At 45.4% G+C, this 21,138-nt stretch overlaps 3 protein-coding genes, 1 long non-coding RNA gene and 2 other non-coding genes across 7 annotated transcripts in view; 4 read left to right on the top strand and 2 right to left on the bottom strand.

The window, feature by feature from the left end:
- Positions 1–970: 970 nt before the first annotated feature.
- On the bottom strand, positions 971–6,448 carry MRPL18 (mitochondrial ribosomal protein L18). 2 transcript variants are annotated; one of them, XM_058735821.1, is made up of 5 exons: positions 5,566–6,448; positions 5,092–5,278; positions 1,988–2,074; positions 1,432–1,433; positions 971–1,352 (listed from the first exon to the last, which is right to left on the bottom strand). In XM_058735821.1, exons 1-5 carry the CDS (start codon positions 5,615–5,617, stop codon positions 1,291–1,293), a joined length of 390 nt encoding a protein of 129 aa, XP_058591804.1. In that variant the 5' UTR covers positions 5,618–6,448; the 3' UTR covers positions 971–1,290. The 2 variants fall into 2 exon arrangements, with proteins under 2 accessions (XP_058591804.1, XP_058591803.1); XM_058735820.1 differs by lacking the exon at positions 1,432–1,433 and having other exon boundaries at positions 971–1,358; positions 1,843–2,074; positions 5,566–6,229.
- Positions 6,449–6,563: 115 nt separating this feature from the next.
- Positions 6,564–18,566, top strand: TCP1 (t-complex 1). The gene is made up of 12 exons (XM_058735813.1): positions 6,564–6,803; positions 7,668–7,753; positions 7,953–8,081; positions 9,560–9,657; positions 10,031–10,141; positions 11,183–11,364; positions 11,749–11,875; positions 16,092–16,267; positions 16,635–16,758; positions 17,066–17,258; positions 17,615–17,778; positions 18,262–18,566. Exons 1-12 carry the CDS (start codon positions 6,740–6,742, stop codon positions 18,476–18,478), a joined length of 1,671 nt encoding a protein of 556 aa, XP_058591796.1. The 5' UTR covers positions 6,564–6,739; the 3' UTR covers positions 18,479–18,566.
- LOC131515620 (small nucleolar RNA SNORA29) lies at positions 9,807–9,946 on the top strand. Its single transcript, XR_009263674.1, has one exon. It is a non-coding gene; the product is annotated as a small nucleolar RNA SNORA29 (small nucleolar RNA).
- On the top strand, positions 11,882–16,085 carry LOC131515139 (uncharacterized). Its single transcript, XR_009263471.1, has 3 exons — positions 11,882–14,623; positions 14,877–15,488; positions 15,529–16,085. It is a non-coding gene; the product is annotated as an uncharacterized LOC131515139 (long non-coding RNA).
- LOC131515617 (small nucleolar RNA SNORA20) lies at positions 16,817–16,949 on the top strand. The gene has a single exon (XR_009263671.1). It is a non-coding gene; the product is annotated as a small nucleolar RNA SNORA20 (small nucleolar RNA).
- The window catches only part of ACAT2 (acetyl-CoA acetyltransferase 2), a 16,382-nt gene continuing 13,715 nt past the window's right edge, over positions 18,472–21,138 (bottom strand). Inside the window, exons 6-9 of the mRNA XM_058735815.1 lie at positions 20,900–21,022; positions 20,170–20,324; positions 19,490–19,600; positions 18,472–18,871 (exon numbers count right to left, since the gene is read on the bottom strand). Coding sequence (XP_058591798.1) covers positions 18,701–18,871; positions 19,490–19,600; positions 20,170–20,324; positions 20,900–21,022 — 560 coding nt within the window. The 3' untranslated portion in view covers positions 18,472–18,700. The remainder of the gene's footprint in view (positions 18,872–19,489; positions 19,601–20,169; positions 20,325–20,899; positions 21,023–21,138) is intronic.

Below are 21,138 nucleotides of genomic sequence, written 5' to 3'. Positions count from 1 at the left end.
ACTTGTTCGCACTTCGCCCGTATTGAGCTGCCCCGTCCCCTCCCCCAACACCCCTTCTTTTTCTTCACTTTGTCTGCATCATCCTTTATAATACCATCTATCAAACTCTGCGCAAAAAGCCTCAATAATCGCCCATCGAACTGCAGAGATGATCTGGGACAATCCTTGTGGGGGTAAAAAAAACATCCACCTGTTCCTTGCGGGGGGGGGGGGGGGGGGAACCCACGTACAGTGTCACTTCCAGGTGAACTCTATTTTTGTCTCTGTCAATTTCCGAAGCCACTAGTCCATCAGCCTTTACGTCTTCCCTTGAAGGCCTCTCAGAACCAATCATACTTTTAAAAAATGTTGGTGCATACTTAGCTTTTTTTCAGGAACCTATCAAATATTCAGATTGGAAATAGTAATGTCATTTCACTTATGTATGTATAATTGGGATACACATTTAAAAACTGGGAGGAAATGCTCCAGAAGCTACCCTAACTGCTTACATGTTCTTCCTCTTCACATCTGTCTTAAATAGCCAGAAGTAGTTAACCTCTTTTGATTTTATCCATTCCCGTGAGAGAGCTGCCGTGACTCCCACCCGGCACAGCTTCACCACCCATCCAACAAACTCACTTAATGGCATATGATATACACCAGCCCTGCTCCTTTCCACCGCTGCTTCAGTTCCCCACTGTGCTTTCTTCTTTCAAATCTGCTTCTGCAGGTTAGGGTTCAGGAGCCCAACTGAGGTTAGGATTTGCCCCTTTTTTTCACAGCACTAAGGCCATTTATAATAAATTGACTGATACAGGCATTTCCTATTAAAAAAAAAAAAAAGTCCACACTCTGAGCAGCAACGGCCATCTATTGAGATCACCCTCTGCGCTGGAGGTGGTGACATGCAGTTTGCATAAATCTCGTGTGTGTGCTCTTGCCACAGTGAGCTCAAAGGCAAAAAAAAAAAATTCATTTAACCAGAAAGTGTTCATAATATGCATTTATTCTTTAGCTTATAAACAATTTGTCCTTCGAAAGTTAATTATCATTGGCAACAGCTTTTCTCAGGTACTTCTGTCCAAGAGAAGGTAAGAATTTAGCCCTTGATGAGCAACAACAAGATACACACACACACACACACACACACGGGGTGAAAGGGACGACCTTCTTAACTGGTAATAACATTCCACTGTTACGTGATTGTATAAAACTTCCAAGCTGGCTGTTCTTCCAGATGCTCTCTTCTGAAGGATGTAACAGCTCACAGCTTTATATCCATACGTTCGAACAATGCTTCTAGTTCATTCATAGATTCTCCGGGGCTCCTGCAGCACCACACCACCTTCTGTCATGGCACTCTGTAGTCGCTTCATCTGGTTTTGAAGATCAGAAAAAAGGAAAAGATTAAGTCAGCACAATAAGCGGGCAATAAACCGTGCTTCCCACTCCTCAAAAGAGAGGTGAAACAGCCGCCTTGCTCCTTGCTAACTTCCAAGCCTACCCTGGTTTTTCAGAAAGCGATCTTAATGACACGGATAAGAAGAAACCTTAGAGACGTCAAAGACTAATGGCGTCTCATTAGACACACGAGATGTTAACGTATGAGGGGGAAGCAGAGCGGTCTACGTTGCGGCTGTACACCAGTCCCCCTGGATGGACTCTGGACAAGCCAGCCTCAGGTTACTTGTACACAGGACAGGGGATACTAATCCTGACCCTCTGGGCCACGATGCAGGTCAGGATACCCACCTCGGCAGCTGCCACATGGAAAGAACCTAAGACATGCAATTACCGTTGCTACGTAAGCACCTGACATCGGGAATCAATACCTTCTAAATAAATACGAAACCAAAATACCGAGTCTGAGGCTGCCTCCCACGGAGTGGGCTGGTAGACCATGAAGTGGATTCCCGCCTCTAAGCATCGCTCTGCCAGCACCCGTCCTACACTCTCACAGGCCACCACGTTCGTGGTGCTGTAAAGATGCTTTTTAATGGCCCACTCCCGAGTGGACGCTGAAACCACAACCTGGCCACTGCGATGCTCAACAAGTGCTTCCACGTGATGCTGAGTCCTTATAACTCGCAACCTAAACGAGATGAGAACAGAATAAAATCGTAAAAGAATCCTCGATTAAAAAGCCTCAGGTGAATAAACGCCAAATATTTCTCAAGAACACAGTGTTTCATTTACTTCAACGCATTTAACCTGGATTTTACTTGGGAAAGGCGTTTGTCCTCTGCCTTTGTGAGGATAACCTCAACAACTAAACCAAACATTTCCACTTAACACCTCAAATATCCTAGAGAAACTTGGTATTTCTGAAAAGTGAGAATTATTGACACAGCAGCTACCTCAAAAAAGGATTTAAGGAGGCAGAGCTAAGCTGTGACCCTGCGATGAGTAAGGATATATTTACTCTAAGCCTTTATTTATCAGCTAACACCAAAATAATGATTGATCAAAGATTTAAATGTAAAAAACTGAAATCATAATACTAGAAGGTACACTTTTTTTTTACAATCTCGAAGTAAGCCTATTTAAATATGATATCAAACTATGTCGTCCAGTTTCTATAAAGACTGACAAATTTTTCTGCAGTTAAAAAAAAAAAAAACAGCAAACAAACCAAGAGGCAAGCTAGAAACAAAAAACACTTTAAACACATGCAAAGAGGTAATTTCCATGTAAAAAGCCTCCTATAATCAGTAAGAAAATGACCAATAACTTAACAGGCAAAAGATCTGAACAGCCTGTTCACAGAAATAGAAAATATTAATGGCCCTTAGGCCCATGAAAACATGTCCAACCTCACTGATCAAATGCATGGAAAAAACAATTCATTGCAACCCTGTTTGGAAATCACTACGGTAATCAACGATATGGAGCCAGCCAACGAAAGCATCCATGTGGTGGTATTCTATGCAGTCACCAGAACAAAGTAGCACTTTATGACGATGCTGCTGACATTTATTGAGCATCTACTGTGCCAGGCACGGTCCTGTTTCAGGCATAGTTCATGTAGCAAAATAATCTCATAACCATTTCTTTTGATTTTTGTGTTTTTTTTTTATTTTGATTTTGTTTTTTGTTTCAGTCAGAAACTGACCCAAAAAGGTTATGTCACTTTAGCAAGATTACAACTAATGGTAAGTAATGGAGCTGGGATTTCGGTCCAGGAGTCGGGTTCCAGAGCCAATGTTCTTAACCAACACAAAGGAATTCCAAGGTGTACTTTGAAGAGGGCAGGGAGGATTCAGATGAAAAACAGTGTATGTGGTGTGCTAAGAGATTTGTAATTTTTTTTTTTTTTTTTTATTTTAGAGAAAGAGAGCAAGCGGGGGACAGAGAGAGAATCCCAAGTGGGTTCTGCACTCAGTGCAGAGCCTGACACAGGGCTTGATCTCACGACCATGAGATCGTGACCTGAGCTGAAATCAAGAGTGGGCCACAGTCTGCTGATCCTTATCCTAAACCATGTGTTCAACAAAGGCAGAGGACTCATCTCTAAAGTCACTTCCTACTATAAAATACCAAAATTCTATGCTGATAATACTGTGAATATGGCTGATAGAAATAAAACAGGTGGGAAAATACATCTCTAATTATTTAAATGATCCAAATATTAAGTAAATAGGTTTGGTGTTTCAAAAGCTTTTTTGACTTGAGATCCAGATTAATTCAAGTTATCTGCTTTCTCCCTTTGACTCCTCCCTATGTACACTAAGTAAAAATGCATCATAACAACTGTAACACTTCATTATCCCTATTCCATCTTTCACTACAAACCCATGAAAACATCTGCCGACAGGGATGACGTCTACTCTATGTTTGCATCTCTTGCCTCTAGCAAAATGCCTATGAAACGCCACAGGCCTAATGATTGTTGAATGAATATATTACACAGATACGATTTCTAACTTTCTGTTACAATTTTATGGAGTCCTTAAGAAACATTCCCCTTTAACACATGCTTACTAAGTAAATCAGCAGATAAAATAAAGCAGCACAGTGATAATAATTTCTAGTGGCCTGGCTCTTAGGGGAGACCAAATATATCTGAATCCTAGCTCTGGTGCTCATTATTAACCTTGTCCCCTTATGCCTCAATTCTCTTGCTCCTATAAAATGGAGGACGTTATTGCACCTGCTTCATAAAGTAATTTGAAGGATTAAACGAGAAAACATACATAAAGCAACTAACGTAGTTCCTGGAAAATACAAAGCGGTCAATAAACAACCATCTTTATAACAAAGAATACACTCCTAACTGGGGTGCCTGGGTGGCTCAGTCCGTTGGGCGTCCAACTTCAGCTCAGGTCTTGATCTCATGGTTCATGGGTTCGAGCCTCGCGTCAGGCTCTGTGCTGACAGCTCAAAGCCTGGAGCCTGCTTCAGGTTCTGTGGCTCCCCCTCTCTCTGCCCCTCCCATGCTCATGCTCTGTCTCTCAAAAATAAATAAATAAATGTTAAAACAAAAAATTAAAAAAAAAAAAAAAGAATAGACTCCTAACTTGTCTTTCTGCTTCTACCCTACCCCCTTAAAAATCTGCTCACCCCAAAGCAACGAGAATGACCTTTAATTCAAACTCAAAACGTTAGACCCTCTCACAGTTTCCTCCTGTAGTGAAAAGAAATCATAAATTGCTTACTTCAATTTACAAAGTTAACGATCGGTCTCCTACCTACTCCTCTATTTTCACCTTACACTATCCACTCCTTTGCACGCTAAGCTCCAGGTACACAGGCCTTTTAGTCCTTCCAACACACAAGCCCATTACCACCCTGGCCGTTTCCTCTGCTGGGAATGCTCTTCCTGGCAGACTGTCTTCTCCCTATCTTTTAGAAGGAGCCTTAGCAAGCACCCAACCCACCCCCGCCCGCCCCGTTCTAACATCATCCTCTTTAAATTTTCTTCCTGACATTTATTTACTGTTTGTCCCCCCACGCCCATCTCCTCCTCGGCTAACGTCTCCTCCACCACCGAACAGCAGATTCCTGCGAAGAGAATCCCCAGAAGTATCTGGCAGGTTAACTGAATTGATGAAACCAACTTGTAGCGCACCCTGCACTGCTGTCAGTCAATTACCTGGCCGATGTTATTACCTGTGCCAGAACTCACGGGAGGGCCACGCTGTCCCCCAACCCCGCTCTTTCCTGGCCACAGCTAAGAGCTCCAGATTGCGCGGGTTCCGGTTGGTGAACTCTGGCGCGACGGCTTCATTTTCCAGAGGATCCACTCCAGGCTTCACCGCTGGCTTGGAACTGGTGGAGAGCGCTGCGACCCCACACCCTAAGAATGGAAACCACCACATGTATCTTTAAAAAGACAACCACGGACAAAACTGGAATGTGATCTAACCTCTGTCCCCATTCACTCCCCGAATCTTCTTTCCCCGGAAGGGGGAGAAAAGGTAAGTCTGGTCACAGAGTCCAGTCATCACAGATCCTGGTTCTTGACTTCCTACTACTGTCATCACAATGCTGTTAGCCTGGGATGTGCTGAATATAAATCACTACTTGCGTGTGCACACTTATTGGGCAGGCCCTGGGAAGTTATCTGAGAGAAGTGGGAATTACCGCGGTTCCTGCAGACCGACAGCCACTCCCAGAACCGCGACCGGAGCGCCATCGCTGAGGGATCGCGAGCACAGCCTCGGAAAAGCCTCGCGTCCTTTCCTCATCGAGGTCCCAACCGCTCGCCGGCCGCAGCCATATTAACTCAGGGAAAAGAACTCGGATGCCGGAGGTCACCGACGTCTCGGCCCGGAACTAACAAGCCCCTCCGCCGAGCGGCTGAGAGGGCGGTCCGTCACCTCTGCTCCTCCAATCACCGCCTACGCCGAGATGCACGCGACCCTGGAGCCCGCCTACCACCTCGCTGCAACGCGACTGGGGGCGGAACGCAACGCACTAGGTTAGGAGAGCCTTTAGCGTTGAGTCGCGGGCCCGAGGCACCCATAACTTCGCGTTGCCGTATTCGGCTCCCGTAGTCGCAAAGCCTCGGCCGGTCGTTGTCGAACCCACACACAGCCCCGCTGAGCAATAGGAGAAACTGGGCAGCGCAAGATGCAGTTTCTCTTCAGAAGCCGTGGTTGTCATTTCCCCGGATGGCCCGTGTAACACTCTTGCCCCGTCCCACCCAGGTTCAGGCCCCGAGCTTAAGCTCGTGAGCTTATGCTGTGACTCGCCGCACGCTCTCCGAGCAAGCTCATACATTTAACGAGAACAAGACCGTTAAACGAACACACCACACTCCGTAGCGCAGTTTTACCTTGAAGGGCCCGCCCTTTCTAATTACACCCTATCTACAAGCTCCGCCCTGCCATCCACTTTTTCTAGAAGGCACTAGAATGTGCAAATGCGCACGCGCAACCCGTGTCCGGAGGAGGTGGGGGAGAATCGTCAGCCGAGCACCTCCTTCCTCCCCAAGTCCCAGAGCCCGACTTCCGTTCTCCTGCGTTCGCGCCCTTCTCATTCGCTCTCTAAATGGGTGAAAATGCTGAGCCCGCCCTCTCCGGCTCCTCACTTCCGGGTCTTTCGCACTTTTCGCTCCCCTCCCTCCCCTCCTTCCCTTCCCGCCCTGCCCCGCGGCCGGGCCGGGGGAGCGGTGTTCCCAGCAGTCTCCGCGGCCTCGCTCAGGCCCGTTCCACGCCGTAGCCACCACCGCTCTTGTGGACGCCACCGGGCGTAGGGACCCGTACGCTGGTTCCCTGCGGTGAGGGTGAAACTCGACGTGCACGCCGCCGCGAAGATGGAGGGGCCTTTATCCGTGTTCGGAGACCGCAGCACCGGGGAGGCGATCCGCTCCCAGAACGGTAAGGGAGAACAAGGCCCGCCGTGGGCCGGCCTCCCGGCCCCATCCCGGCCCTCCCTAGTAGAGCCGGGGCTGCGGGTCTTGCGCTTTCCTCATCTGTGCCGGTAAAGGGCCCAGTCCGGTCTCTGCGGGGCGGGGCGGGGCGGGGCGGCAGCGCCCTCTATTCCCGTAGGGGAGGATTTCCGGAACACCCAGCACGTTTTGGAGAACTGTCCCCCCTGCGTGTGGTTGGCAGTGGATGCCCAGGCCCGGGAGTTGAGAAGCGCTCCCCAGCCTAGAAAACCAGCCGCCCGCATTGACACGTGCTGGTCACGCCCCACATCCTCTTTGGTCCGGGTGCCCTGCGCCTCGTCTGTTCCGATTCTAACCAGGAGGAGCGTGGCTCTCAATCTTTGGACCTCGTTTTTGGGCTATTAAGCCGAAAACGCTAGCTTTAACTGCTGGTTGTACTGATGAGCAAATGGCCACAGTCCAGCAAATGGGCCACTGTACCCCACTGGTTATTATCTGCAGTACATGTCAGGTGCCCGGATGTCCAGATCCGAATCTTATCCACCTATCGCCGGCAGGTTTTTATAGTAAAATTGGTTGACGAAATCTCAGTTGAACGTTAGCATTAGTGATACTGAAAGTGAGGTTATTGTAGCAAACAAGACGGATTAAGACATTAGTTGCTGTTTAGTTGAGAGCGTGGACACTTTTGAAATCAGGGATGTTTGCCGATCTTGACCATTTTAAGTAATTTGGATAGATTGGTAGATTTGGAAAATCCAGAGGCTGTTGGGTGTCACCTTCTTTAGGCTGAAATGGTTGTCATTTGGAGCAGTGGGTTTAAAAAAAGTTTTGTTTTTTTTTATTTCTACAGTTATGGCAGCAGCTTCTATTGCCAATATCGTAAAAAGTTCTCTTGGTCCAGTTGGCTTGGATAAAATGTTGGTGGATGATATTGGTGTAAGTACACTTACGTGTTGTGTGTTAACTCTAAAGAGAAATGATGGTTCTTAACTATTATGTGAATTCTCTGTTTTTATCATAATCCTGGTATTGGAAGGTGCAGCAAAGGTGATAATAGGGGTTTGTGTTAATTTAGAGGCTGTCCTGTGTCTGCAAGTGATCGTGTTGTCTCTTTTCTTTCCTGCAAATTTCTTAGGATGTAACCATTACTAATGATGGTGCAACCATCCTGAAGTTACTGGAGGTAGAACATCCGGCAGCTAAAGTTCTTTGTGAGCTGGCTGATCTGCAAGACAAAGAAGTGGGAGATGGAACCACCTCCGTGGTAGGTAGTTGGTTACCTGGTAGGTGGCTAGAGACTAGTTGTTCTCCTAGAATGGACTTTCACAAACTGAAGCTATAAGTAAGTCAAGGGGGAGAAAATTTACTTTGCTTCTGGGATAGACGGAATTCAAAAACCAGTGCATGTGGTTTGTACAAAGGAGAGAAACTTAAGAGATAATACAGTCCACTCGGTTTAAATGTAGATTTTCAGGGGCGTCCGGGTAGCTCAGTCAGTTAAGCGTCAGACTCTTGATCTCACGGTTCTTGAGATCCCAGCCCCACGTCCCCGCTCTGTGCTGACAGTATGGAGCCTGCTTGGGATTCTCTCTCCCTCTCTCTGCCCACCCCACTTGCACTTTCTCTCTTTCTCAAAATAAATAATGTAAAACTAAATGTGGGTTTTCACAAGTTTCCTGAGTTTTTCAGCCACAACAGTATTTATACGTATACACAAGGGGTTTTTTTTAATAGTTTCATTAAAAGGTCTTATGTTTTCACCACCTGAAACTTCGAAGTTCCTAAAACTTTCTCTTTATAATTATCTAGGGAAGAAATATTACTGGGTTTAAGAAAAAAAGTGTGCATTTTGAATTTCATGGGTTCAAAATGGGAGCGTGAAAAAGTAAATGTGATCAGTAACAATACAAATTTCTGGAAGATCATCCAGCACGCTGATGTGGTGTGTTGTGTAGTGTAGAAACAGGATTTAGTGAGGAACAAATAATAATTCACTGTAAAGAGGCAGGCCAGTGGTTTGTGGGGAAAATCTTTGTATTTCTAGATTAAACGTTAACTCATGAAAGAATGGGATGTATCTCTTCTGAAATAACGAGAATAGTTTTTGTCTAAATAACTTTACTGTGATTTTAAAAACAAAGTGATAATTTTCCTAGAAGAAGCAGACAGGATTTTTGGTTTTGTAATATCTTTAGAAGAATGATTTAAAAAAATTTTTTTAATGTTTGTTTTTGAGAGAGGTACAGAGACACAGTGTGAGCAAGGGAGGGGTAGAGAGAGGGAGACAAAGAATCTGAAGCAATCTCCAGGTTCCCAGCTGTCAACACAGAGCCCGGTGCAGGACTCGAACTCACAAACTGAGATCACGACCTGAGCCGAGGTTGGATGCTCAACCGACTGATTGAGTTACCCCTAGAAGAATGATTTTTAAGATCGACCAAGTAATAGTCTAAAATAATAGACATAATTTGAATAGTCACACTCTTCACTTGGCTTCTGTTGAGCACTTCCCCTTTAAAGGTAACAGATGTGCAGTCTCTACCATTGTGTGGCCTGGCTCCTATTTGCTTTGGCCATCTGCATGTAAATAAAACACTGTATAGCTCTCTTTTCTCCAGGTTTCCAATAACCAGTTATTCATCATCGTCACTATTTAACACTAGCTGATTGTTGTTGCAGTGTTGTTTTTACATAGGCGCGTGTTGTCAGACTCCGTCAGAGCAATGAATCTTTTCTCAACAGGTTATTATTGCAGCAGAACTTCTTAAAAATGCCGATGAACTAGTCAAACAGAAGATTCATCCCACGTCAGTTATTAGTGGCTATCGACTTGCTTGCAAGTAAGATTGCGGTCAGGGAAGATTTTACGTTATCTGATGTTATTTGTAAAAAGTCTGTGTTCTGTAAATGTTATTAATGACTAAATTTATTTTGAAAAAGTCACATTTTAGTAGTGATATTTGAGTAAGAAACAGGGCTAGTATTTTTTTTTCCCATTTGACTACCACATTTTCTCCCAATAATAGATTTTGGTGGCTATGCTTATGGGATAGATAAAAATTGCCGTGATCTGACGAGGGAGGACTTACTTGTGTCCTCCTCCTGTATGAAATGGCTGAACAAAAAATTGGTCCCCGTGATGTTTTGCCATTGTGAGAAAACAAAGTTTGAGTAGTGAATTTATAAGTGTCTCTTCCTACACACTTCAAACAGGGAAGCTGTGCGATACATCAGTGAAAATCTAATTATTAACACAGATGAACTCGGAAGAGATTGCCTGATCAATGCTGCTAAGACCTCGATGTCTTCCAAAATCATCGGAATGTATCCTTGTGATGGTTCGATAAAGTTGAGGCTTTTTTTTTTTTAATTTTTTTTTTTTCAACGTTTTTTATTTATTTTTGGGACAGAGAGAGACAGAGCATGAACGGGGGAGGGGCAGAGAGAGAGGGAGACACAGAATCAGAAACAGGCTCCAGGCTCCGAGCCATCGGCCCAGAGCCCGACGCGGGGCTCGAACTCACGGACCGCGAGATCGTGACCTGGCTGAAGTCGGACGCTTAACCGACTGCGCCACCCAGGCGCCCCTAAAGTTGAGGCTTTTTAAAGAGTAAGATCTTGTTTTTGTGCCGGGTGATACTGTATTGAAATTGTCTGCTTCCGGGGCGCCTGGGTGGCGCAGTCGGTTAAGCGTCCGACTTCAGCCAGGTCACGATCTCGCGGTCCGTGAGTTCGAGCCCCGCGTCAGGCTCTGGGCTGATGGCTCGGAGCCTGGAGCCTGTTTCCGATTCTGTGTCTCCCTCTCTCTCTGCCCCTCCCCCGTTCATGCTCTGTCTCTCCCTGTCCCAAAAATAAATAAAAAACGTTGAAAAAAAAAAAATTTAAAAAAAAAAAAAAAAAGAAATTGTCTGCTTCCTTCCTTGCTTTCCTAGGGGGAAAGTCAATAGTGTATAATAGTAATAGGAATTGCAGGTAGCAATAAATGGTATTTTAACATTTTGACAGCATAATTAATGTTTTGTTTTTTTGATGAAATGGTTAAAAGGAAGTGCATTTGAATTACCCTGGTTTTGGGGCGCCTGGGTGGCTCAGTCGGTTAAGCGTCCGACTTCGGCTCAGGTCACGATCTCGTGGTATATGAGTTCAAGCCCGGCACTGGGCTCTGTGCTGACCGCTCAGAGCCCGGAGCCTGTTTCGGATTCTGTGTCTCTCTCTCTCTGACCCTCCCCCGTTCGTGCTCTGTCTCTCTCTGTCTCAAAAATAAATGTTAAAAAAAAAAATTTTTTTTTTTAAAGAATTACCCTGGTTTTTGTGAGCACCCATTATCCATTCTGTGTCTCTTGTTCTCCTTAACTGTTGGCTTAGAAATGGTGATTTCTTTGCGAATATGGTAGTAGATGCTGTGCTTGCAGTTAAATACACAGACGTGAGGGGCCAGCCTCGCTATCCTGTCAATTCTGTTAATATCCTGAAAGCGCACGGGAGGAGTCAGACGGAGAGTCTGCTCATCAGTGGCTACGCACTCAACTGTGTGGTGGGATCGCAGGGTAAGCCTCGGGATTTGGTACCAAGGGTCAAAGTTTGCCGTCCGTGGAATACATACCATACCTCCTTAGGGGAGCGCTCCACGACTTGCACTTAACAGTTCTTCAGTAAAGCCCAAGGGCAGAGGAAATCGTAGATCACTTTTTCAGTTTCGCTTGTGTAACTTAAACTCATAAAGCTTGCGAAAAACGCAAGTTAAAGACCGTGTAAAGGCCGTAAAAGTTTGTTTCTATGGTTAGATGTTATAAAATCTAAATTTTTGTCTTCGGAGATAACAGAATCCAACATTTCTTGCTATTTTTTAATCAGACTTTAAGAATACCCGTATTTTATAAAACGTGACGTCGTTACGGTTCACAGTTATTTAACGTTACATTCGATTGCAGGCATGCCCAAGAGAATAGTGAACGCAAAGATTGCTTGCCTAGACTTCAGCCTACAGAAGACAAAAATGAAGCTTGGTGTACAGGTGGTTATTACAGACCCTGAAAAACTGGACCAGATTAGACAGAGGTATGTTCAGAGATTATTTTTGACCTTTGAAAGCGGTGTCTGGAAATACTTTTGTTAGAGCCAGTAACAAGTAAAAAAGGATCCTAAGGAGTGGTGACATCTCCTAGATAACAGCAAGTGATCAATCGGTTGCCAGGTAGCAGAGGATGGTGATTATGCAGCTGGAGTTTTTAAAATGTGGTGTCTCGGAGGACTAGAAAAGTTAGGATTTAAAAAAGTTTTTTAATATGTATTATTTTTGAGCAGAGGGGAGGGGCAGAGAAAGAGGGAGACACAGATTCCGAAGCAGGCTTTAAGCTCTGAGCTGTCCGCACAGACCCTGATGGGGAGCTTGAACTCACAAACCTGAGCCGAACTCAACAATCTATGAAATCATGGCCTGAGCCAAAGATGGACGCCCAACCGAATGAGCCACCCAGACGCCCCCAAGAATTAGAATTTTTGACCAGAGTCAAACTTGCTGGAAGGCTAGAAAATGTGGTGATCTGGTGTTTTAAGATAGACCCGAGGTGATAGAACTTCAACGAAACCTTGTAGAACGTCGGTTTTAGGAGTGACTAATGTTATAGATCTGCCAAGGAATGTACTTCCTCGAGTAGTAGGGTGTGCACTGTGTGTCCCCTGTACGCCAGGCCCCAGGGGACGCTAACGCTGTTCCTGATTGGTTAACGTGCTCCAGAGCTAGACTCTGACCGCTACCCTGGATTTTGACTGCCTGCTTCCACTGGACTGTATCACTCACTCTTTTTTTTGTTGTTTGTTTTTAATGGTTGGTTGGTTTGTTAAAAAGGAAAAAAACAGTAACTGAACCAAACCTACAAGAAGTCTTTGCCAAAAGTCAGTCATGCTTTTTGCCTTTCAGATCTATGTATTTTTTTCTTCCTATAAACAAAGTGTCCTTTCTTCTACCCGTGGCCGATCAGTCCCTCTAGGGTGACTGTTCTCAAGCTGCATATTCAGTTACTAATTCTGGTTCTTTTTAAAGTTTATTTGGAGGCAGAGTGCGCTAGCGGGGGAAGGGCAGAGAGAGAATCTGCTGACAGCACAGAGCCCCACTTGGGGCTCGATCTCAGGAACCGTGAGATCATGACCTGAGCTGAAATCAAGAGTTGGATGCTGAACCGACTGAGCCACCCAGGCGCCCCTGTGTCTCGTCTCCTTGGCAGCTGTGCCCTCCAGTGGAGGACCATTTGCTAAGGTCACTAGTCGTCTCTAGTGTAAAATTCAGTAGACGCTTTCAACTCACTTGACCTTTCTCGAGCTGGTGACTACTTCCTTCTTGAAACACTGGGAGGTGGGAGGCAGCTCAGTGGTGCTGCCCCGTCTTGTGTTTGTATGTGTGGGCAGCCCCAGGGTCTGCTCTGCTCTCCCCAGAATAAGCCCTCGTCATTCTTGGGACTGCGGGTATTCTTCCCGTGTTGGAGACTTCCAGAATGTGCTGCTCTGAGCTCCAGACACCTGTGAATGCTTCTTACACATCTCAGTATGTTGAAAACTGAACTTTGGGTGATACCCATAAATCTGCATTTTAGCGATGGGGACCCCTCAGGCAGAAAACTAGGAAATACCTTGGCTCTTTTTACCTAATGCCTTTCTCCCTTCTAATGTATCACCAAGACCCCTTGATTTCTGTCGTCAAATTAAATCTCAGATTCATCTACTTCCTATTTTCTTGCCCCTGTCGAGGGGCAGCTAAGCTGCTCCTCTGGGTTTCACTCTTGGCCCCTCCCAGGCGATTTTCCATACAGCAGCCACGGTGATCTCGTCATTTCCAAGGCAGAGCCTTTTGTAGGCTTCCCATCGCTCTGGGATAGGTTTTTTCCTGTCTTAGTATTTTTTTCCGCTGTGGTCCAGCCACAACTGGAAGAGTCCGTCAGACTCCCCTGCCGGCCCCTAGTAACGTTCTTCCGTCCGCTTATACTCTCTGCCTGCTTATTTTTTAGCTCAGAGAACAGCTTGTTGTCTTTCCCTCCGAAGTGTGCTCTGCCATGAGTTCCTGTACTTGCTCTTCCCGCCCGTCAGCACAGTTTCTGTGTTTGTGGGACTTGGGCCAGAAGCTCTGAAGGCAGAGCCTGAAGGATATGCTTGGCTTTGCAGCCGCTGCCCATCCTGCGGCCTGTGGCCCAGAGCATTTGTCACGGTTTATAGACAGCTTTACCTTGGGGTTTGTCTTTGTCTTATTTTTAAAAAGCTCTTTGAATGACAAGTGAAATAGTTTTAATAATCTATAACGTGTTGACTTTTTCAAATCTGTGTCCCTTCCCCATAGCTTGCTTGTGATTTCTGTCCTGTGCCCTCCTCCTGGCAGCTTCGCCTGATTAACACGGGGGCTTTGGACGCATCTTTTGAAAACCAGACTCTGCTTTCTCGTCCTGCCCCATAACCTGTTAGTTTTTGTTTCACGCCGGGAGTCACTGGCTGAACCTCCCTGTCACCAAGCCGTAAACTGGGACTTCTCTGTTCAGAACATCTGTTCACATCAGATACGCTCCTGTGCCTCCCGTTACTGCTTCCTCACCTCATTCCTCTGTCTTTCCAGTGCAGTGCCCACATTGACATCGGGGCATCCTTTTGAAAACACGGAGAATACTCTTACTTAAAAATGTTTAAAAAAACACGGAGAATACTCTTACTTAAAAATGTTTTAAAAAACACGGAGAATACTCTTACTTAAAAATGTTAAACTTCGTGGGGTGCCTGGCCGGCTCGGTCAGTAGAGCATGTGACTCTTGATCTCTGGGCTGTGAGGTTTTGTGGGTTTTTTTGTTTTTTTGTTTTTTTCCAACGTTTTTTATTTATTTTTGGGACAGAGAGAGACAGAGGATGAACGGGGGAGGGGCAGAGAGAGGGGGAGACACAGAATTGGAAACAGGCTCCAGGCTCTGAGCCATCAGCCCAGAGCCCGACGCGGGGCTCGAACTCACGGACCGCGAGATCGTGACCTGGCTGAAGTCGGACGCTTAACTGACTGCGCCACCCAGGCGCCCCTCGGGGCTATGAGTTTAAACCCCACTTTGTGTGTGGAGTCTACTTAAATAAAAATAAATAAATTGGGGTGCTTGGGTAGCACAGTCAGTTGAGCGTCCAACACTTGATTTCAGTTCAGGTCACGATCCCAGGGCTGTGGGATGGAGCTGTGTTGGGCACCACACAGAGCGTGGAACCTGCGTAAGATTCTCTCCCTCCCTCTGCCCCTCTCCCCCACTCATGCATACTCTCTAAATTCATTATTAAAAATAAATAAAAATACTAAATTTCTTAACGGGCCCGAGACCCTTTAACATCTAACTCTACAAAACGTTCATTTTCTGTTCCTACTAGTCATTTTTTTTTATTTAAAAAAAAACAAAACTTTTTTTTTTTAAGCTTGTTCATTTTTTTTTTTTTTTTAATTTTTTTCTTAACGTTTATTTATTTTTTTGAGACCGAGAGAGACAGAGTATGAACGGGGGAGGGTCAGAGAGAGAGGGAGACACAGAATCCGAAACAGGCTCCAGTCTCCGAGCTGTTGGCACAGCCCGACGCAGGGCTCGAACTCACAGACCACGAGATCACGACCTGAGCCAGACTCGGACGCTCAACCGACTGAGCCACCCAGGCGCCCCAAAAGTTTGTTCATTTTGAGAGACAGAGACAGAGCACGAGTGGGGAAGGGGCAGGGAGAGAGGAGACACAGAATCCAAAGCAGGCTCCAGACTCTGAGCTGTCAGCGCGGAGCCGGATGTGTACCTTTTTGAACATTCGAACGCGAGATCATGACCTGAGCCAAAGTCAGATGCTCAACCGACTGAGCCACCCAGGCGCCCCTGTTCCTACTAGTCATTTCTACTCTGGACTCCTCTTGACTCCAGACCTTTGTGCTTTCCTTGCCTCACCTGGCAGGCTGCATGTTGCTTCCCAATCATCTCTGCGTTGCATTGTAGCTAATGCTTTTCCAGGGTATGGTTGACAGTGTTTCCCTGCCAGATCCTTAAAGGCAGGGATGCCATTCCTTGGTTCTCAGGAACTCACATTGGGGTGGGGGAGAACTAAGTGGTAATTTTAATTTCTTGGACTTTTCTGTAAGTTGATTTAAATTTTGGTGACAGAAGGGAAAGAATGTTTGATGCAATTTAATCTGCAGTTATGTTATGTGAAGTATTTAATGGAAATTGGAACTAGATTAACCACACAGAAGATAACTTTGGGTTATTACCCAAATACTTCATCTCTGTAGAGAATCTGATATCACCAAGGAGCGGATCCAGAAGATCCTGGCAACTGGTGCCAACGTTATTTTAACCACCGGTGGAATTGATGACATGTGTCTCAAGTATTTTGTGGAGACAGGTGCTATGGCAGTTCGAAGAGTTTTAAAAAGGGACCTGAAACGCATCGCTAAAGCTTCTGGAGGTAAGTCCTCTGCTCGCTCCCAGCTGCGGCGCGTCACGTTACCGTATATGAGACTGTGTCTCTTTACGTTGGAACGTTATCACTAAGCAGTTGCAGAAGCAGTGGTTTTTTTTTACATCTTACTCCTTTAATGCCTTAGGCTACAAATATGTCTCATAGAGCCATTTTCCACGTTACTGGAAAAGCTCTTTAACTTACTGAATGTGTTGACCTCAGGAGGTCATGGTTCTGTGTTAGGCTGAAAGGACAGTGGTTTACTGATGCCTGTCTGTACGTTGCTCTTACCATAAATGTTTCTGAATTTGGGACAGCATATGAAAGCGTTCATGGGAAAAGTGTTTACAGATCTTTGTCATCATCTTCATAGCGACTGTCTTGTCAACCCTGGCCAATTTGGAAGGAGAAGAAACTTTCGAAGCTTCAATGTTGGGACAAGCAGAAGAGGTGGTACAGGAGAGAATTTGTGATGACGAACTGATCTTGATCAAAAAGTAAGAGCTGCTTTCTCAATCGAGCTGCACGGGTTTTATTAGTAAGGGAACGGATCGCCTTCCCATTGATTTGCTGCTCTAGTCTTTCAGTGATCAGAGCAGTTATACGCGTGGGAGAGAACAATAATAGGCCGTGCGCTACCACGAGATGAAGTTAACCATTTCATCTCTTCTGCGCGGTCCAGACACTGCCTCTGTGTCTGGGTGAACCACGTGAGCAGGATTTCCAGTCGAGGTGCTTACGGTGGGTTTCTCTGTAGACGTCTATGAAAATATATTAAGGATTTCACTTTACTTTTTTAAATAGCACTAAGGCTCGTACGTCTGCATCAGTTATCTTACGTGGGGCAAATGATTTCATGTGCGATGAGATGGAGCGCTCTTTACACGATGCTCTTTGTGTGGTGAAGAGAGTCTTGGAGTCCAAATCTGTGGTTCCTGGCGGAGGTGCTGTAGAAGCGGCGCTTTCCATATACCTCGAAAACTACGCAACCAGCATGGTGAGAACACGTAGAATTGCGCTTTCTTTTCAAGAAGGGCGGGGGGGGGGGCACCATCTTTGGCTTTTTGTGGATGTACCTTCCCTGATGGGGCGCCTGGGTGGCTTGGTCCGTGGAGCGTCGGCATGTAGATTTCAGCTCCGGTCATGATCTCCCGGCTTGTGGAAACGAGTGCTGCCTCGGGCTCTGTGTTGACTCCCGAAGCCGGCTTGGGGTTCTCTCACTCGCTCTGCCCCTCCCCAGGTAGCGCACGCTTTCTCTTTTAAAATAAGATAAACGTTCAAAAGTACACATACTCTTCTCGGTCCTCTGCTGCCGCCGTGGGTTTTAAGACCCTTCGCTGTCTTTCTTCTCAGGGGTCTCGGGAGCAGCTTGCTATTGCGGAGTTTGCAAGGTCTCTTCTTGTTATTCCTAACACACTGGCCGTGAATGCTGCCCAAGACTCCACAGATCTGGTTGCAAAGTTAAGAGCTTTCCATAATGAGGCTCAAGTCAACCCAGAACGCAAAAATCTAAAATGGTAAGCATACAATTTTCCCTTTTTCACGGTCATCTGTGTATCGTGTATGGCACTTTAGCTTTGTTTTAAACTGATAAAAGATGATGACTAGTGATTAGCATTGGTGTATTTTAGTTAGCAGCTCAGAGTCCCAGCCTCTCCCTGCTTCTCTGGACAGTCACTACACCTGCACAAAGGTCCCACAGAGGCCAGGGGATTATTTTTGGGTCATCCGTATCTTCTTGAGGAGCCCCTGTTTAAGATACTGAATGATGTGGGGAGCCCAGTATCTACCTAAGCTTTTCTGTGACTCGGTACTTATTTTGTTACTTACAGTCAACTACTGTAGTCTTAAGGGATCTATCCTGAGGTCCCTACATTTCCCAAGATTAACATTTGAATGGCGAAGCCATTCATCTCTTAAAGAGATGAGATGGGATAGGTGTGCATTATGTAAGAAATCACCTAATGGTTTTTTGTTTTTGTTTTGTTTTGTTTTTGCAGGATCGGTCTTGATTTGGTCAATGGTAAACCCCGAGACAACAAACAAGCAGGAGTGTTTGAACCAACCATAGTGAAAGTTAAGAGTTTGAAATTTGCAACGGAAGCTGCAATTACCATTCTTCGAATTGATGATCTTATCAAATTACACCCGGAAAGCAAAGATGATAAGCATGGAGGTTATGAAGATGCCGTTCACTCGGGAGCCCTTGATGACTGATCTCATTTCTCTTTTATTTATAACAATGTTAGACGCAGTTATCTTGTATCTTGAGTGTTACACATTAATAAAAATAACAAGCTGTCAAGCCTTGGGTTCTTATGAAAGATGGTTTCCATCCTCACTTTGGTCCTCTGATTTCACATATTACAGTTTAGTGCCTTGTTAGCTTAAGAAGAGATGAGGTTTCAGTTTAGTTTCGGCATGATTCATTAAGCAATTTCATCCTCTCTGAACACACATTGCTATTCCCATCCCACCCCCAATGCATAGGGCAGCCACACCACGACGTCCACCCTTTCGCTCCATTGTGTGTAACAGGGTAACAAGGATCCGACAGCCAGATGCTCCGAGAGGGTGGCCCAAGGCTATCGCCCCTCCTTGAATGTTGACCTAAGGGGGGAAAAATACATACCGTTATTCCGTGGACATAGGGTAAGAAGTTTTGTGGGGTTTATTTAGAACATGTGTGAGGTGGGGAGGGGCCGAGAGGGAGAGAGAAACCCAAGCAGGCGGGGTGTGGAGCCTGACTCTGGGCGTGATCCCACAACCGTGATTTCATGACCTGAGCCCAAATCAAGTCTGACGCTTACCCTACTGAAACCACCCAGGTGCCCCAGGACTAAAAATCGTAAATTATCTCTACCCTTTTAACATTACACCAGTAAACTATCCTTTCAAATTCCACTTTCGTTTTTACTGTTTAGGTATACTGTTTATACCCCTGTGACATCCACCCTACCTCACTAGTTTAGAAGAGTCAGTGCTCTGTTGGTGTTAGAAGTAAACTAATACAGAGTCCAGAGTTTTTGCCTCGGGGAGCAATAAAAGAACTCCCCAGCCCTAGCAGGCACTTACCCGGGATCCACCCACAAGCTAGTTATTGGCCGGTTGGCCAATACCAGGGATACTGTGGAACAACTATACGTGGGTTTTGCTCTTTGCCATCTTAAAGTTGCATTGGGAGAGTTCACTTGTGAGCTATCCCCACGACTGCTTGCTCGGGTTTACCTTCTCTGGGTTTAATCCAAGTTCTTTAGCTACTGCAACAGACAGGGCTGCAAAGGCTTCATTGATTTCAAATATGTCCACATCCTCCAGTGACCAACCTGCTTTTGCAACCTGAAGGAAAGATGAATGGAATAGAGGTCTGAACACTCAGGTGGAGCCTTCCTTCACTGTAGATACTCAAAAGAATAGACTGATACTGAAGGATCTCTTCTGGGATGTTCCAGCAGGGGCCTAGTGGTACCACATTTTGCCTCGGTGACACCAGTTCCAAAACATGAAGGATCAAACATCCCTTGGAGATTCTAAAGTTAAAGTTTTGAAGCAGTAACGGGTTACACGTAGGTGACGTGATCTAGGGGATTATCAGTTACCCCTAAAAGGCATATGACCCAAATGTTCTCGGCTGCTCTTTGTGGTGGGAAAGTGGACTAGAGGTAGAGCTGCAGGAATATGCTCGCATAAGGCTAGGGAGGAATTCCATTAAAGGGAAAATGAGATCTGATAAGAATAAAAAGGAAAACAAAACCAGGCTCGATCTTGACATTTTGGAGTGGAGAGGATCTGAGCCAAGGTTTACAGAGGACAGAATAACGGAATTACAGGGTGTTGGTCTGGTCCCAAAGAGGTTCGTTCAACCAACAAAGCAAAGGACAGGTGCTAACATTCAGAACTAGACTCACAGCTTGCTTTATTGCCGGAATTGGTCCTGTCCCCATAATGGAAGGCTCCACACCTACTTGTGACCAGGAAACTATCTGTGCTAAAGGTGTAAGCCCTCGACTGTCGGCCTCTGACTTCTTCATAAGAACCACAGCGGCAGCACCATCATTTATTCCTGTAAAATATGAAAGTCTGGAGTTTTGAGATGCTCATTGAGTTACATGCCTGTGTCTACTTTCTGACACGTGAAGACATGTGTTAAATTATTCTTAATACATCTTGGCAAATTCATTGGCTGTAATTCCTATTTACAATGTAATTGGAAATGGTAAGTTTGGTAATATGAATGTGACATAATTGACCACAGAATGTTCTAACTGAGGAAAGCTGGGGGAGGGGAGGTTAAGAAAAGAAATGGAAGAAATAGTCTTCATTTCACGGGAGGTACTGGGAGTTGCTGGTTTTGGAAAAGCACAGAGGTAGTAGATAAATTCTGGGGTTCCCTAATTTGCTTTCTCGCCTGTGTCTAGTGAGGATGTCAGGGAGTCAAATCCATTCTTTCACATACACATTAAGTCAAAAATGTAAACACTTAGTAATGATCAAATACAGGGAAACATTTTCCCTTAAAGCAACTAAAGGTTTTAGGATCATTTGTATACAAAAAAATAATTGAAACGAAGAAGGCATTAAGTTGGTGGGGCCTAGCAGAAGATGGCTTTCCCCCAACTGCCCTTTGGCAAATCTGACCTGAAGCATTAGCTGGGGTGACTGTTCCTGTTCCATCTTTGAGAAAGTAAGGCTTCAAGTTACATATGGCTTCCATGTTGGTCCCATGGCGAGGAAACTCATCTGTTTTCACTTCAGTAAGACCTGAACGAGGAAAATCAATTCCCCAAATTACTACAGAGATGGCAGTTGGCGTGCTAGCAACGGTGGAGTCCTGACACACGATGCATGAAGATTCATACTTGGAAGGAAGGCTTATC

Source organism: Neofelis nebulosa, chromosome 6, assembly GCF_028018385.1.
Source record: "Neofelis nebulosa isolate mNeoNeb1 chromosome 6, mNeoNeb1.pri, whole genome shotgun sequence".
Lineage (NCBI taxonomy): Eukaryota > Metazoa > Chordata > Mammalia > Carnivora > Felidae > Neofelis > Neofelis nebulosa.
The sequence above is the reverse complement of the archived record's forward strand: the minus strand, read 5'-3'. Positions and strand labels throughout refer to the sequence as shown.